Below are 17,918 nucleotides of genomic sequence, written 5' to 3'. Positions count from 1 at the left end.
CAAAATGTAATTGAATTGTGACTGCCTCTTAAATTGTGAAATTAATTTTACACTTAACAAATGCTTTAAAAAATAGAGGAACAAGTGGCTTTAAAGTTCAGAGTGTTAATATTTGAAATCTGTCCAATTTAATTAACTGGGTCCCAGAGACTGTTTCCTTTTTCTCTGGTCAGTGTCACTGATCTAACACCCAATTTTCTTCTTTGTTGTGAGATAGGAATTAAATGTATCATTTATTTAGTTGTATTGACCTGAATCATATCTCCCCAGCATACATTCTTATTTCAGGAAATAGGATGCATCCATGTGGAATTTACTCAGTAACTCTTCCTAGTGACATTTGTGTGAGCTAATTCAAGGAACTGAAATGAAGGCTGCACATGATTTACTTGCATATGATGCAGCTGTTTTTAGTACTGTATTTACATTTTTAAAAGCAAGAATGCACCTTCTTGATGGAACAGACATGCATTTTTAGATTCACAGACTCAAGAACTGTAGAACAAAGAAGTTTCTTAGAAATTGAATCCAGACATCTTTTTTTGTTTTGAAGAGGTAGAAACTTGAGTCCCAAAAGATTTAGTGGCCCTGAACTAAGCTCACAGGGTCAGTCAGTGATAGAACAAAACAAGAAACTAGATGGGTTCCCAATTCAAGCCTCTTGTTTGTCCCAGATAAATATAGGTGTGGTTTACATTGACAATTTGTTATGACATCTGCAGCTTACTAAGACAGTGATAGACAACCTAGCCACTTAGCTACTTAAATCATCTAATTTCTGCATGAGCATATTACAGTATACTATAGTCCCTTTAGCTACCTACCCTTATTTTTCTTTTCCTGCTTATATTTAATCTTGTGTGTTTTTTTAAGCCACCCTAAATCAATTTTTTGAATGATAATATCTAAATAAATACTCAAAGTGATGCTTTGTATTCATGATAATTACTCATGTTTCCATAGTGTCTATGGTATGTCAGAGATCCTGGCAATGTTAATTATCCTAACAGCATTTCATCTTTTCCATCTATCAGAAGTAGCAGTAAAAACAAATTTCAAGTGGAGTGCCTAAAAAATATATCATTCTTTCATTGCTTCACAAGGTAAAGACAGTGTAATCCCCATAATAAAATCCTTGAAATTGTTTTTATCAAGCCTAGAAAATAACTTAGGAGTGTATATAGTATCTTAAAATGAAAGACTGGCTGATGGGATTGAAATATTACCTAGGTATCTAAAAGGACATTGTGATTTATGGTAAACTGATTTTCAGCAAGGCTGCCAAGGGCATTCAGTGGGAAAAGAAAAGCCTTTTCAACAAATGATACCAGGACAACTGGCTAGCCACATGCAGAGGAATGAATCTGGAGCCCTACCTCATACCATATTATACAAATTAACTCAATATGGATAAAAGATCTAAATGTAAAAGCTAAAATTATAAAATTTCTAAAAGGAAATGCAGGTGAAAATCCATGTAATCTTGGGTTAGGCAATGGTTTCTTAGATATGATATGAAAAGCACAAGAACAAAAAGAAAATAGATACATTGGACTTCATCAAACTAAAAACTTTGTCAAAGGGCACTATCAAAGAAATGAAAAGATAATCTATAGAATGGGAGAAAATATTACAAATTATATATATATGTATGTATATATGAAAAGTGGGCAAAGGACTTGGCTAGACCTTTCTCCAAAGAAGATATACAAATGACCAATAAGCACTGTAAAGATGCTCAACATCAAAACTGTGATGAGGTATCACTTCATACCCACTAGGATCCTAGCAAATAATTTTAAAATGGACAACAGTTATTGGTGAAGATGTGGAGAAATTGGAACTCTTGTACGTTGCTAGTGGAAACATAAAATGGTACGGCTTCTGTGGAAACGTCTGGAACTTTTGTGGCAGTTCCTCAAAAAGTTAAACATAATTGTCATCTGACCCAGGAATTCTGCTCCCAAGCATATATCTAAGAGATTAAAAACATATGTTCACACAGATATGTATACACAAATTGTAACTTTATTCAAAATAACCAAAAAGTGGAAACAACCCAAATGTCCATTAACTGAGAAATGAATAAACAAAATGTAGTATATACATAAAATGAAATATTATTCAGACATAAAAAGCAATGAAGTACTGTTACATGCTACAACATGGATAAAGGTTGGAAATTTTATGCTACATGAAAAAAGCCAGACACAAAGGCCATGTATTTTATGACTCCAAATGTCCAAAGTAGGCAAATCCATAGAGTCAGAAAGTAGATTAGTGGTTGTCAGCAGATAGAGGGGAGATGTGAATTGGGACTAACTGCTAATAGGTACAGGGTTTCTTTCTGAGGTGATAAAAATGTTCTGTGATTAGATATTGGTGATGGTTACACAACATTGTGAATATACTGAAAACCACAGAAGTGTTTACTTTAGAATGGTGAATTTATGTTATATGAACATCTTAATGTAAAATACTGAAAGTTTTTTAAAGCATGTATACCCGACGATAAAATAAAGGTGTTATAAAAGGTTAGAGACTGTTATGAAGGATTTCTAATCATAAGGGAGTGAAATAATTTGGTACCCCCAAAATCCCCTATGACTGATAGAGAACTTTGTCTACTCTGGCTTTCAGAGGATTAAGAGAAAGCCTCTGTGGTGTGGTTTTTACAGCTTGACAGGAAGAATCAGTCATTAGGTGACCCTCTGCTCAGAGTCAGGGAATGTCGTTAGAGATGTTATGCAAGTTGAGACGATAAAAATAAATTACCTCCACTGAGTAAATCACGTGTGGTTCAGAAATAGCAAAAAAGTTGGCAAACTAATAGAGCATAGGGGTAGGACTGATGGGATGTGATTTTTCTTTTTTAATGTAAAGTCCAACGGCAGCTCTCCCTAGATTTTGTGCTAAAATAAGAGCATTTTCACACATTTTAATTGCTCTGTGATAACAACAGTGTAAACTCCATCCACAAACATTTATCTACTTAATTCTGCTCTAATTTCAGTGTAGCAAGTATTTACCTTGTAAGTGGGAATAACTGTCCATTTAGTAAAAAGAAGTCCCTTCTCACATTGCTAATCCTGTTGTGCATTTCTGTAATAAAGATTAATAACAAATGGCCTTTTATATTTTTCCATTTTTAGCTTGCATTTATAGAATACCATTTGCAAAGTAGCATCCTTATGAACTGGAACCCTAATTGCTCCTTAAACATTAGTAAAAAATATTTAAAAATTGTAGAAGTTAAGGTTTCACAATATTTCTGATCAGGATTTTAAATGAGGCTTTTTTGCCTTTATAAAACTTTATACTACTTGGTGCTATAATGTTCATGATAAACCATATAGAGCTGTCTTTGAGGTACATTTTTTTTTTTTCGGTACGCGGGCCTCTCACTGTTGTGGCCTCTCCCTTTGCGGAGCACAGGCTCTGGACACGCAGGCTCAGTGGCCATGGTTCACGGGCCCAGCTGCTCCATGGCACGTGGGATCTTCCCGGACTGGGGCATGAACCCATGTCCCCTGCATCGGCAGGCGGACTCTCAACCACTGCTCCACCAGGGAAGCCCTGAGGTACATTTTTTAAGTGAGATTTATATAACTTAATAGCTATCTAAATTTTTCAATTATTTTCCAGACCTGTCATTTACTCCATCATTTATAGTGATGCTACAAGACAGAGAGGAATGGATAAAAACATTGGCGAGCAACTCAATAAAGCTTATGAAGCCTTTCGACAGGCATGCATGGATAGAGATTCAGCAGTAAAAGAACTACAGCAAAAGGTATGTGGTTTTGGTTTTGAAAGTTATTTACCCTGGTAAATAGAATTTGAGTCTTGTGCAATGGAAAATATTATATTGTTAGAAAGTGCCTTGAAGAACTAAAACACAGTGATATATTAATGGATGAAATTTGAGATTTTTATTTGCTATCTTTTTTAAAAAAACTGTGACCTGTGGGAAGAATTCATTTTAAGGTGATTGTATTGAGGAAAGATAAGAATGTTATCTTCCATAAATAATTTTTAAATAAAATGACAAACTGAAAGTCAGAAGTATTATTATCTCAGCTAGTTGTATTTTTTTGTGTTTTTTTTTTGTTTTTTGTTTTTTTCGGTACGCGGGCCTCTCACTGTTGTGGCCTCCCCCGTTGCGGAGCCGCTCCGGACGCGCAGGCTCAGCAGCCATGGCACATGGGCCCAGCTGCTCCACAGCATGTGGGATCTTCCCGGACCGGGGCACGAACCCGTGTCCCCTGCATCGGCAGGCGGACTCTCAACCACTGTGCCACCAGGGAAGCCCTTTTTGTGTTTTTTTTTTACATGGTTGTTTGGCTGGTGCGAGGACTGTACAAATCTTAAAATATCCTGGAACTAAATTTGTTATTAATTTATAATAGTCTTCCATTCTTTAAATGTAACAGTTAAAAATCAACTATTTCAGTGAAATCTTTAGTGACTTACCAGAATGTTCAGCTTTTTAAAATTACTCCTGTACACATAAAACTTCTATTTAGTGCTTTCAGTTTCAAAAGAAGGTAAATTGGAAGAAAGGTATACCCAGGCAAAAATTACTTGGTCTAGTAGTTACCAGGCACATGTCTCTTATTGGTCCATTATAAGGTTTTCACTGGTCTACAGCAAAATGAGAAAAAAGAAGAATGTAATGAACTTCTTACAATGCTAAATTTATTCCGTTTAAAATTCTGTCCTTTATTCTGATACTGTTTCCATGTTTCTGTACTGTCAGAATAAAGAGCAAAATTTTATTAACATATATATTCATTGAATGATGATCATAGAGTTTTTTGTTTGCTTGTTTAATATCATTACTTAGTGTTTTGGGGGTCCCCAGTACCACCCACACATTCTGCGATTCTCTAGAAGGACTCACAGGACTTAGTATACTGTCATACCCAGAGCTAAGATTTATTACAGAGACATTGTAAAGATACACAGCCAGATCACTAATGGAAAAAGACATCAGGTGGAGTCTAGAGGAATCTGTGTGCAGGCTTCCTACTCTCTTCCCCTCCTGTGAGAGGTCACACAGAGTGCACCCTCTCTCCAGCTTCAAAAATTCACTCAACACACTTGCAGTGTTTTGGCATGGGGAAGTCCAATTGAGACTCAAGAGCTTGGGTTTTTTTTAAGGGCTGGTTACATAGGCACCCTCTGTCAACCAGAATTTCAGATTCTCAGAAGGCAAGTAGTTATTCACCATAAATCTCATGGTACAGTCTAAGTAGGCTGGCACAGCATTTAGAATCTTATCACTTAAATGTTTTCAAAAATCAAGCTCCCAGATGCTGTCAAGGGCCAGCCTTGCAAATAGGCCTTTCTGAAGATAAACAGCCTAAGGCCTGCTGTGTTAAATTATTCCTGCACAGGCAGTTGAAAGTGGAGGATCTTATGTTGGTTCCCTCAATTAAAAAAAAAAAAAAATTTACTAGCCTGTGAAATTCTGAAGTGTAAGAAATATGCTAGCCATGCAGTTCTTAGTTTCTTCCATAAATATAGGAACTACACAATTCCCTTCCTCCTTTCCGTTTGATACATCTACTATAAAACTAGCTGTTATACATACTTCACTGCATTCCTCAGAAATTATCATTATTCTTTGTGATTATCCTTTTGATTTACTAAAGAATACTCACAGTTATATAGGTAAACTTAATGGGCTAGATATCTTCATTAGGGGTGCATAAGAGAAAAAGAGATGGGATAATGACAGGCACTTTCTTAATTATTATTATTTTTTTATTATTATTATTTTTTTTGCGGTACGCGGGCCTCTCACTGTTGTGGCCTCTCCCGTTGCGGAGCACAGGCTCCGGACGCACAGGCTTAGCAGCCATGGCTCACAGACCCAGCCGCTCCGCGGCATGTGGGATCTTCCCAGACCGGGGCAAGAACCCCTGTTGCCTTCATCAGCAGGCGGACTCTCAACCACTACACCACCAGGGAAGCCCTTTCTCAATTATTGAAATGAAGTTTGGATTTCTTTTCCTTTCCAGTTCATGTATAAGGTATAATCACTTTTTAAAAAACAAAACAAAAACTCCCAACTTTTATTCTTCTTATTTTCCCATTAGGTTCATTTAAGAAACTTCAACAATACTGTACTTGCTCTAGGAAAGTTAGGAAACACAGAATTAGGGAAAAGGAATATTGAGATATTCTTGGGTTAAGGCAGACACAGGAATTTCTCTGTCTCCTCCTCTTTCTGCATTGGCCAGTGGTAAGCAATTGAAAACTTTTGTAATTTAATCTCTTATCTGCCATGGAAGAAACCTTCACTCACAGCAGCAATTATCTTAAAGAGGAGAAAGGGAAATTTTTTTTTACATTTCTCAAGAACCGGGGAAGAAAATATATATACTATATATTCTTATATGTTAAACTCTAAATATTTTGATTTATTTAAGAAACATTATTGAGTGTCTGCTGTGTACTGGGTCCTTAATGAGGTTCTAAGAATACTGAAATAAAATATAGTTTATGTCCTTAAGGAACTTTCAATAAGTAAAAAAGGAAGATCACGTTATTACCATAGCATACTAAGTGCTACAGTAGAGATCTGTGCAGGATAATATGTGAGCACAGAGAAGAGGCATCTGTCTCAGTCTGGAAGGATCAGGTCATAAGCCCACTACTAAGCCCAACCCTTTAGCTAAGATTAGGAGGAGTTGGGTAAATTAGGGAAGATGGATCCTGTAAGCAGAGAGAGAATAGTATATAATAAAATCTTGGAAGTGAGGGAATGTATGGTATGTTTTATGTACCATAAGGTGATCCTATGGCTCCAAAAGGAACTATAGGGCAGTATAGGAAAAGAAGCTGTGAAGGTAGATTAGAGCCCTATCTCTATGATTGTGATTATGTAGTTTGTACGTATTCTTATTTATTCAAAATTTATTGAAGGATTTAATATATGCTTTAGAAGAGTCTTCCTGACAGTGGGATAGAGGATAAATAGGATAGAGAATAGTCTGGAATTCACTCAACAAACATATATTGATGCTAAGCCATGGTCTAAGATCCAGGAATATAAAAATAAGTGGCAACCATCAAGTTGCATTTTAATATATATATTTTTTTTCTATTAATATACATATATTAAATACATATGTACATATGCTTCAATTTACAAAAGAAAGAATGAATGCAATCATTTCAAGCGATCAAAATGAGGACTTAAATTAAGCATTGGGAATAAATTTGGGAAGAAATCTAAGATTTATTTTGGAGATAGAATGAAAAGCAGGTGGCATATGAATGTAGGCCACTTCTGAGGGTGATGGCATAGATTCTAAGATGATACCCATGTATCTGGAAGAGAAGACTGGATTAATAGTGGTGCTGATGAACTGAAACCAAGAATGGAGAAGAAGGTTCAGATTTAAGGGATTGGGAAATAAGATGTATAATTAGATTTTAGTTATTAGGTTTGGTTACCTGTGGGACATGCAGGTGAAAATGTCCAATGGTTGGTTGCAAATATGGACCTAAAAAGCCTAGGTAGAGTTCTGAATTGGAGATTATAGATATAGGTTATAGAACAACAGATTTCATCATAGCCTTGAATGTTTATCACATTTCTGAGTTATATGTATGGGGTGAAGGAATATATGAAGGACAGTAGGGTAAGAGGAAGAAAATAAGGAAAACCAGTTGGTTGCTGGAGATTCAGAAATAGGTTAAGGAATTTACTATGAACAGAGGAGAAACATCCATTCCTCTAAGAATTGGAGGGAACACGAGAGAGAAATAGCTGCAAATGAAAATAAGTTTGCAGATAAGAGGTGGAGGTGACAGGAAGTTAAAAGGGTTATCATGAATCACTTATATCTGGAATCCAAAAAAAGTCAAACCTGTAAAAAACAGAGAGTAAAATGGTGGTTACTAAGGAATTGGAGGGGGCAGATAAGACTGATGGTGTTTAAATTTGTAACAAGTAGTAACGCCATAGAGATCCAATGTACAGTATGAAAAATATAGATAATAATATTGTACTATAATTATTTGTGATAAATATGACTACAACAGTCCTATTACAATATATAAATGTATCAAAGTAACACACTGTACACCTTAAACTTACAAAATGTTACATGTCAAATTCATTCAATTTAAAAAATCAAATAAACAAAAAATAGTAGGGTTATCATATGAGAGTCCATTTTTTTCCGGTGAAATACAAGATAAGGTCATCTACTGAGTGAAATGATTTTAGAATATTCTAAAAGTGGTAATAAAGACTTGAAAGCTTCAGTTAAGAAAAGAAAGAAGAAAAATTTTGCATCCAGCCTTTACCATGAATTTTTGGTGGTGTCAATCCATGTTTGCTGCTTATTTTTTCATCAAGTTTCTTGATATAGAAGTAGAACAAGTGGGTGGCCAAATCCAGGATTAAGAGATTGTAGAGTTAAGAGTAGAAGAATTTCTGGTTCGGTGGCCAGAAAGTGCATACTAAAGCAATTGAAATTATGTGCTTTGCAATATAAGCTAAAATCAGAAAGAAGCTAATCTAGGAGGAATCTAACAGACTAAGAACAAAATGAGGGTTTAGGGCTGAAGTGTTCATGAAGTGAGAGAACAGATATAGAGGGAGTAGAAGAATGTGAGAGTTCAAAGGATAGGTTATTGTCAATGAGTAAATATTGATGTTTAGGGTCTTCTGTCTTCATAGAAGTGGGTAGCTGGAATGAGATTGAGGAATTCAAGAAACTCTTAAGACTAGAGCAATTCTCCTAGAATGGTGGTAGTTTTAGGAGCATTTAGAGAGATTGTTGTGAAAGGAAGAGGAAAAATTCTTGAATGTGAGGAAATGACTAGTATCTTGGAAGATAACTGTTTTGAGGAGAGACTGGTATAATTGAATGCCTTGTGAATGGTCTTTTGCTTAAGTTTAAATGAGTAATGGCCCAGAAGTGGCAATAATGAAGCAAGGTCATACTTATCTTTTTGTTCTCCCACATCTAACTCCATCACCCAACCCCTGTGGTTTGATATGACACTAGACAGCTTCATATGAGGGGGTTACAGAGGCATCTGTATCAAGAGACAACATAATTATTCCCATTTTAATGTGAGATGCCAGGCTTGCTGAAATGCACATTCTTAACCACTTAACCACTGGACCACCAGGGAAGTAACATGGCCCTTTCAAAAGAACAAAATAAATTTCCAGAAACAGCCCCTGAAGAAACACATGCATCAGGCTTAATAGACAAAGACTTTAAAGTAACTGTTGTAAATATGCTCAAAGAGCTAAAGGAAGCCAGACACAAAGAACTAAAGGAAATCAGGAAAGCAATAATATGAACAAAATAAAAATTTTACTAGAGGGGTTCAAGAATACACTTGAACAGGCAGAGGAAATAATCAGTGAACTTAAAGACAGGTCATTTGAAAAAATGGAGCCTGAGGTACAAAAAGAAAAACGAAAGAAAAGTTAACAAAACCTAAGGGACTTATAGGACACTATCAAGTGCAGCAATATGTGCATCAAGGGAGAAGGAGAAGAGAGAAATTCTTTTGAAGAAATAGATTATTTGAATAAATAACAAAACTTCTCAAGTTTGAGGAATAACATGGATATACAAATCCAGGAAGCTCAACACACTTCATGTAGGATAAATCCAAGAGTCGTACATCAAGACAAATTATAATCAAACTGTTGAAAGACAAAGGTAGAATCTGGAAAGCAGCAGGAGGAAAGTGACTCATCATGTACAAGGGAGCCCCAATAAGGCTGTCAGTGGATTTCTCAGCAAAAACCTTGCAGACCAGAAGACAATGGGATGATGTATTTAACGTATTGAAGAAAAAAAACTGCTAACCAAGAATTTTATATCTGGCAAAACTGTCCTTCAGAAATGAGGGAGAAATTAAAATATTCCCAGACAAACAAAAGTGGAAGAAGTTCATTACCCCTAGACCTGACTTACAAGAACTGCTAAGGAATGTCCAAGTTGAAGTGAAAGAGTGCTAGAGAGTAACTTGAAGCCAAGTAAAAATATAAAGCCTCTGGGAAAGGTAAATACATAGACAAATATAAAAATCAGTATTATTGTAATTTTGGTTTGTAACTCTGATTTTTATTTTCTACAGGATTTAAAAGACAAATATATAAAAAATAATTTTAAGTCTATATTAATGGGTACACAGTATACAAAGGTGAAATTTGTGACATCAATAGCAAAGTGGGGGGCAGAGCTATAAAGGCATAAGGTTTTTGTATGCAGCTGAAGTTAAGTTGTTGTCGATTTGAGATAGATTGTCATAACTTCAGGATATTATATGTAATCTCAGTGATAACCACAAAGAAAATATAAAATATGCACAAAAGGAAAGGAGAAGGGAATCAAAGTGTGTCACTACAAAAAACCAACTAAATACAGAGGAAGGCAGTAGCAGAATAAATGAGGAACAAAATGCTATAAGACATACAAAAAATAAAGAACAAAGTGACAAATGTAAGTACTTCCCTATGGGTAATTACTTTAAGTATAAATGGGTCCCACCCTACTCAAAAGACATAGATTAGCATAATGGATAAAAAAACAGGATTCCACTATGTGCTGTCTATAAGACTCACTTTAGATTTTAAAACATGCATAGATTGAAAATGAAAGGATGGGAAAAGACTCCGTGCAAATAGTAACCAAAAGAGAGCAAGTGTGGCTATACTAATATCAGACAAAGTAGACTTTATGTCAAAAATTGTTACAAAAAAAAGGAGGGACATTACATAGTGATAAAAGGGTGGTATCAAGAAGATGTAACAGTTATAAACATATATGCACTGAACATCAAAACTCAAAAATATACGAAGCAAACATTTATAGTATTTAAGGGAAGAAATAGATGACTCTACAGTAACAGTAGGCGGCTTCAGTATCTCACTTTCAACACTTCCATTAATGGATAGAACAACCAGACAAAGATAATCAATAAGGAAATAGAAGACTCGAACAACATCATGGACCAATTGGAAATAGCAGACATATACAGAATATTCCACCCAGCAGTAGCAGAATTCACATGTTTTTCAAGTTTACATGAAACATTCTCTAAGACCTAAGCCATTAAAAAGGCACCATAAATTTAAAAAGATTGAAATCATACAAAGTGTCTTTTCTAATCACAGTGGAATGAAACTAGAAATCAATGGCAGAAGGAAAACTAAGAAATTCACAAGTATGTGGAAATTAAATAACACACTCTTAAATAACCAATGGGTCAGAAAAAAAATCATAAGGGAAATTAGAAAATATCTTGGAGACAAATGAAAATGAAAGCACAACATACCAAAACTTATGGGATGCAGTGAAAGCATGCTGAAAGGGTGAAGAAAGATCACAAGTCAGTAACCTAACTTTACACCTTAAGAAATTAAAAAAAGAACAAAATAAACCCAGAGCTACCAGAAAGAAGAAAATAGTAAAGATTAGAGCAATAATAAACAAAATAGAGACTAGAAACTAATAAAGCCAATGAAACCAAGAATTGGTTCTTCTAAAAGATCAACGAAATTGATAAATCTTTAGCCAAATTGATTAAGAAAAACAAGACTCAAATAACTAAAATCAGAAATGAAAGAGGGGACAATACTACCAATTTTACAGAAATAAAAAGAATTCCAAAAGTACTATGAACAATTGTACACCAACAAATTGGATAACCTAGATAAAATTGACAGATTCCTAGAAACACACAACCTACCAAGACTGGAACATGGAGAAATAGAAAATCTGAATAGACCTATATCTAGTAAAGAGGTTGAAACAGTAACCAAAAAGTTTACAACAAAGAAAGCCCAGAACTTAATGTCTTCCCTGGTGATTTCTACCAAACATTCAAAGAAGAATTAACACCAGTCCTTCCCACACTCTTCCAAAATATTGATCAAGATGGAACACTTTCCTAACTCAGTTCTATGAAGCCAGCAACCCTAATCCCAAAGCCAGACAAAGGCACTACAGGAAAACTACAGGCTGATATGTCTTATGAATATTAATACAAAAATCCTCAACAAAATACTAGCAAACGAAATTCAACAGCATGTTAAAAGGATTATACACTTTGACCAAGTGCGATTTATTCCTGCAGTGCAAGGATGGTCAAGTCAATCAGTGTAATCAAAATCAGTCAATGTGGGCTTCCCTGGTGGCGCAGTGGTTGAGAGTCCTCCTGCCGATGCAGGGGACATGGGTTCGTGCCCCGGTCCGGGAGGATCCCAAGTACTGTGGAGCAGCTGGGCCTGTCAGCCGTGGCTGCTGAGCCTGCACGTCCAGAGCCTGTGCAACGTAGAGGCCACAGCAGTGAGAGGCCCGTGTGCCGCAAAAAAAAAAAAAAAAAAAAAAAAAAAAAATCAGTGAATGTAATACACCACTTTAACAGAATGAAGAGGGGGACAAAAACCACAGGATCATCTCAATTGATGCAGAAGAGTTGATAAAATAACACCATTTTAAAAAATAAAAGCGCTCAACAAACTAGGACTAGAAGGAAACTATTGCAACATAATAAAGGCCATATACAAAAAACCCACAGCTAACATAATACTCCATGGCAAAAGACTGAAAGCTTTTTCTCTGAGATCAGGAACAAGACAAGGATGTCCACTTTCACTACTTCTATTCAACATAGCACTGTAAGTCCTACCCAGAGTAATTAGGCAAGAAAAGCAATATCCAACTTGGAAAGGGAGAAGAATTATTTCCATTTGTTTGCAGATTACTTGATCCTGTGTGTAGAAAACCCAAAAGATTCCATCAAATAAACTAGTAGAACTAATAAACAAATTCAGCAAAGTTGTAGGGTACAAAGTCAACACTCAGAAATCATTAACATTAAACAAACTGAAAAGGAAATTAAGAAAATTCAACTTACAGTAGTATCAAAATGAATAATATACTTGAGAATAAACTTAACCAAGTAGGCGACAGACTTACACACTGAAAACTACAAAATGTTGCTGAAAGAAATTAAAAGAAGAGGGAGTTCCCTGGTGGCTTAGTGGTTAGGATTCCAGGCTTTCAGTGCTGTGGCCCAGTTCAGTCCCTGGTCAGGGAACTGAGATCCTGCAAGCTGCACAGAGCAGCCAGAAGAAAAAAAAATTAAAAGAAGAAACATATGGGGGAAAGTCTGTGTTCTTGGGTTGGACCCTTACCTTTCACCATATACAAATTAACTTAAACCTGATCAAAGACCTAAATGCAAGAGCTACTATGAAACTCTTAGAAGAAATCATAGAAGGAGAGCTTCATGACATTGGGTTTGGCAATGACTTCTTAGATATGACACCAAAAACACAGACAACAAAATAAAAATTAGGTAAGTTGGACTTCATCAAAATTAAAACTTTTGTGCATCAAAGGACGCCGTCAACAGAGTGAAAGGCAACCCAAGGAATGAGCGAAGATAATTGCAAATCATTAATCTGATAAAGGATTGGTATTTAGAATATATAAAGAGCTCCTACTCTCAACAACAAAAAACAACTTGATTAAAAAATAGGGAAAGGACTTGAATAGACATTCTCCAAAGAAGTTACACAAATGACCAATAAGCACATGAAAAGATGCTCGACATCATTAGGGAAATGCAAGTTAAAACCACAGTAAGACACCACTTGTACCCATTGGGATGGCTATTACAGAAAATTAAATTAAGGGGCTTCCCTAGTGGCACAGTGGTTGAGAGTCCGCCTGCCGATGCAGGGGACACAGGTTTGTGCCCCGGTCCGGGAGGATCCCATGTGCCGCGGAGCAGCTGGGCCCGTGAGCCATGGCCGCTGGGCCTGTGCGTCAGGAGGCTGTGCTCCGCAACGGGAGAGGCCACAACTGTGAGAGGCCCACATACCAAAAAAAAAAAAAAAAAAAAAAAACTTGAGCCAATGTCCTTATTCAGAGGCAGAGCAAGGGATCTGCTCCCAATTTCTGACTTAAGTAATGTCAAAAGCCATTTTACAAAAAAAAAAAAAAAAAATCAGTGTTGGTGAGGATGTGGGGAAATTAGAATTCTTGTACATTGCTGATGGGAATGTAAAATAGTGTATCCACTGTGGAAAATAAATGATGTTTCTTCAAAACAAAACATAGGATTACCATATAATCTAGCAATTCCACTTCTGGGTACATACCCAAATGAACTGAAAACAGGGATTCAAAGAGATATTTGTATGCCCACGTTCATAGCAGCCTTATTTAGTGGCCAAAAGGTGGAAGCAACCCAAGTGCCCCTCAATGGATGAATAGATAAACAAAATGTGGTATATACATACAATGGATAGACTAGTTGGATTCAGAGAGACAGAAAGTAGTAGGGTGGTTCCTAGAGGCTGGGGGAAAGGAGTGGGGAATTAGTGTTTCAAAGGACAGATTTTCAGTTGGGGAAGATGAAAAAGTTCTGGAGGTGGATGGTGGTGATGGTTGCACAACAATGTAAGTGTACTTAATGCCACAGAACTGTACACTTAAAAATGGTTAAAATGGCAAATTTTATGTTACAAATATTTTACCACAACTTTCAAAAAATCTATTACCAAAAAACAAAAATCAGTGTAGCCTAGATTTTCCTGCTATCTATGTTTTATTGCTGTTCACCTGTCATTCATCAGTTTGTACAGACTCGCTTGCCTTTTACCATTTAGCTGTCCATACTCCAAGTCAGTTCTCACAGCATTTCTTCTAGTTCACTGCAGTTTAAGACTCAGAAGCTCCTCTTTGAAAAGTCAGTGTGCAACATCCATTTAAGAACATTCTGTCAAGCAAAGACATCTGAGTATTCCAAATCAATAAAGGAGACAAAGACAAATAAGGCAGGTAAGTGATTTTTTTTAAATACTATTGACCAAAATTACAAAAGCAGCACATGCTTATTGAAAAAAATGCAAATAATCCAAGATACACGGAATATAAAGTGATGGTCTTCTCCCTCACTTCCCAGAGGTAATCATTGTTAGTAATATCCTTCCAGAATCATGTTTTTTCAAAAATGGAGTTATGCTAATTTGAAAAAGGTTTTAAATTTTTAAAAATATCTTTATCTTCACCATCATCATCACTGAGATTTATTGAGGCTTACATTTGCCAAAGTGCTTCACAGTCATCTGATTTAATCATTTTACAGCTCTTATGAGGAAGAATTATCTTTCATATGAGGAAACTGAAGTACAAAAAGGGTGAAATAACTTGCCCACAACCACATCACTAATAAGTAGTAGAACTGTGATTTGAAAAAAATAAAATTGCTTGACCACAGATTTCATGTCTATGACTTCTTTGCCTAAATCATCCATAGTCTTTCAAGTTCACACATACGGAACTACCTCATTACATCTAATAACTGATGATATCTCTTATACTACCTCTTACTTAAAGCACTATTTTTCTTTAACATTTCAGATACCATATTTGATTTTTCTCATTCCTTTTTGGGTTGCATTTCCTCATTCTTCTCTGTAGGTTTATTCTCTACTACCGGGTCACTAAACATTAGACTTATTCAAGGCCTTCTTTGCATCTTACTTTATATTCTTGTATGAGCTATTTCATCTTCTCCTATGGCTTCAAATACCTATGACAGTGACATAGGACAGTGATTTATCTCCCTACTCCAGATTTACCCTCTGAGCTCTAGACCCATATATCTTATTGTCACTTGGAAGGCACATTAAACTCAATGTCAGATCTGAACTTACATATCCACTATTTTTTTCCCACCTATACCATATTAGTAGAGTAATGAGTTTTATAAGGCACCGTGTGGAATACTACTGCCTTTTATTTATCCTAAGTTACCTCACTTAAATTTCAAAGGATGATCCTTCATACTGCTACTAATATCCTACTATTGATCGTCAAGTATATTTACTTTCCCTGGCCCCTAAGAGGTGTTCTTCTCTATACCAAATTTTCCATTGTTACATCTAGGCACTCCTACCACCATGACATTAAATTGTTTGTCTTAGAACCTCTAGTCTGTAAGAAAACATGACTATTTTTAGCTCTTCCTTACCTTATAGCCTTTATTCTAGACCATATTAAAATGACAGGTAATCCCAGAAAATACTGAACCAATTGTATCCTTTTCCCTCCTTCAATCCTTGAATTCATATTACTTCAGAAAGCAGAAAGGAGAATTAACTTTTTATGAATGAGTATATTTTACAAGTCACATACTTTATATGTAAATACTCCCAGCCCTACAAAGTTGGCATTGTTAGCCCCATTTTCAAATGAAGAAACTGAGACTCTCAGAAATAAGTTAATTTTTTAACATAAGTGGCAGAATCTATACTGAAACAGTTTATCTGACTCAAAAGTCCATATTCATTATACTAAACTAGTTAAATCACAGCCCATTCCAGGTTTTCAAACTGTTTTCTTCCCATTGCTATAAATAACCAAATATAATCTTCCCTATCCTTGGATAAATCCTTACTTTGTGATTTATACATCTCTTACTAAGAGAGGCTAGAGTATAAAGTTTGCCATTCATATTTCTTTTATTCATCCTACAAATAATTTATGATGTTCCAGGAGCATAATGAATGCTAGGGATTCAAAGATACATAAAACATAAAATGTACCTTTTAAAGGATTCACAGTCTAATATGGCTTATTCTGTTTCTTGCTTTATATAAGCACTTAGGTATACCCAGACTAAAAGGTCTTCTGACTGTTGCAAAGTAGAGGAATATTTTAATCACAGTAGCCCCTGACATAAACAACTTTTAATGTGCTTAAAGAATAAGAGAAGAGATTATTATATAGGGAGTGGTAGAGTTGGCTTGGCCTCTGAATTTTGTGCAGATAGAATAAGCTATTGTTACAAAGAGATCAGGAAATGCCATGCTTAAATAAGATAGAAGTTTATTTCTCTCTCATGTAACAGTCCAGAAGTGAGTAGCCGGGGCTAGTCAGGCAGCTCATTCACCCCTAAATTACAGTTTCCCTCTCTGGAGTCACAGTGGCTGCTCTACTTATCATTTCCCTGCCAGTAAGAAGAGAGAGAAGTGGGGAAGAGCAAACAACTTCCTTTTAATGATGTAGTCCAGAATTTGGACAGGTCACTTCTGTTCATACCCTGTTAGCCAGAACTTAGTTACATGGTCACACCTATTAGTGGGGAAGGCCAGTAAATATATTCTCGAGCTGGATGATCATGTGCCCACTTAAAGGTCTATATTACTGGGCTTCCCTGGTGGCACAGTGGTTGAGAGTCCGCCTGCCAATGCAGGGGACACGGGTTCGTGCCCCAGTCCGGGAAGATCCCACATGCCGCGGAGCGGCTGGGCCCGTGAGCCATGGCTGCTGAGCCTGTGCGTTCCGTAGCCTGTGCTCTGCAACGGGAGAAGCCACACAAAAAAAGTCTATATTACTAAAAGAAAGAATGAGAATGCATATGTGGTAATAATTAGCAGTCTTTGCCATATCTTGTGACTGACTAGTTAAGTTGCCTAGGGAGTTTCAAATATCACAAGATTCCACAGTGTGGAATTAAATATTAAATCAGTTTTATTATACCAAGTTGCTTGTCACTCATTTCTGCCACTGTCTTGTGGGAGAAACCAAATATATTTTTAAAAGACTTAAGTACCCTCTATTGTTTCTTTGACCAAGAGAAGAATCTTAATAAAGTAATAAAAACATCTGAAAATTTAAAAACTGATTGCCAATTTAAAAGTCAGATTACCATATTCATAAATGATTAAGTTAAAGAAAACTTCCTGCATTTGATCTGCTTGTCCCCAGAGCCTTTGTATTATGTAATCAGAAAATATCTGCTTGTTGAGAAAAGAAGTATTTGTCTCTTCTTGCCCAGTTCTTGATAAAAAGAGAAATATCTACAATAACTTGTATATAAAGGATGAAATTTTCTTAATTCTAAAATAG

At 35.9% G+C, this 17,918-nt stretch overlaps 1 protein-coding gene across 2 annotated transcripts in view; it reads left to right on the top strand.

The window, feature by feature from the left end:
- Positions 1-17,918, top strand: part of TANK (TRAF family member associated NFKB activator) — a 90,388-nt gene that overhangs the window by 29,803 nt on the left and 42,667 nt on the right. For both annotated transcript variants that reach the window (XM_007457004.1, XM_007457003.1), the window contains exon 2: positions 3,646-3,793. In XM_007457004.1, coding sequence (XP_007457066.1) covers positions 3,695-3,793 — 99 coding nt within the window. In that variant the 5' untranslated portion in view covers positions 3,646-3,694. The remainder of the gene's footprint in view (positions 1-3,645; positions 3,794-17,918) is intronic.

Source organism: Lipotes vexillifer, unplaced genomic scaffold (genome assembly GCF_000442215.2).
Source record: "Lipotes vexillifer unplaced genomic scaffold, Lipotes_vexillifer_v1.1 scaffold1861, whole genome shotgun sequence".
Lineage (NCBI taxonomy): Eukaryota > Metazoa > Chordata > Mammalia > Artiodactyla > Lipotidae > Lipotes > Lipotes vexillifer.
Note: the sequence above shows the minus strand (reverse complement) of the source record. Positions and strands in the feature narration are given on the sequence as shown.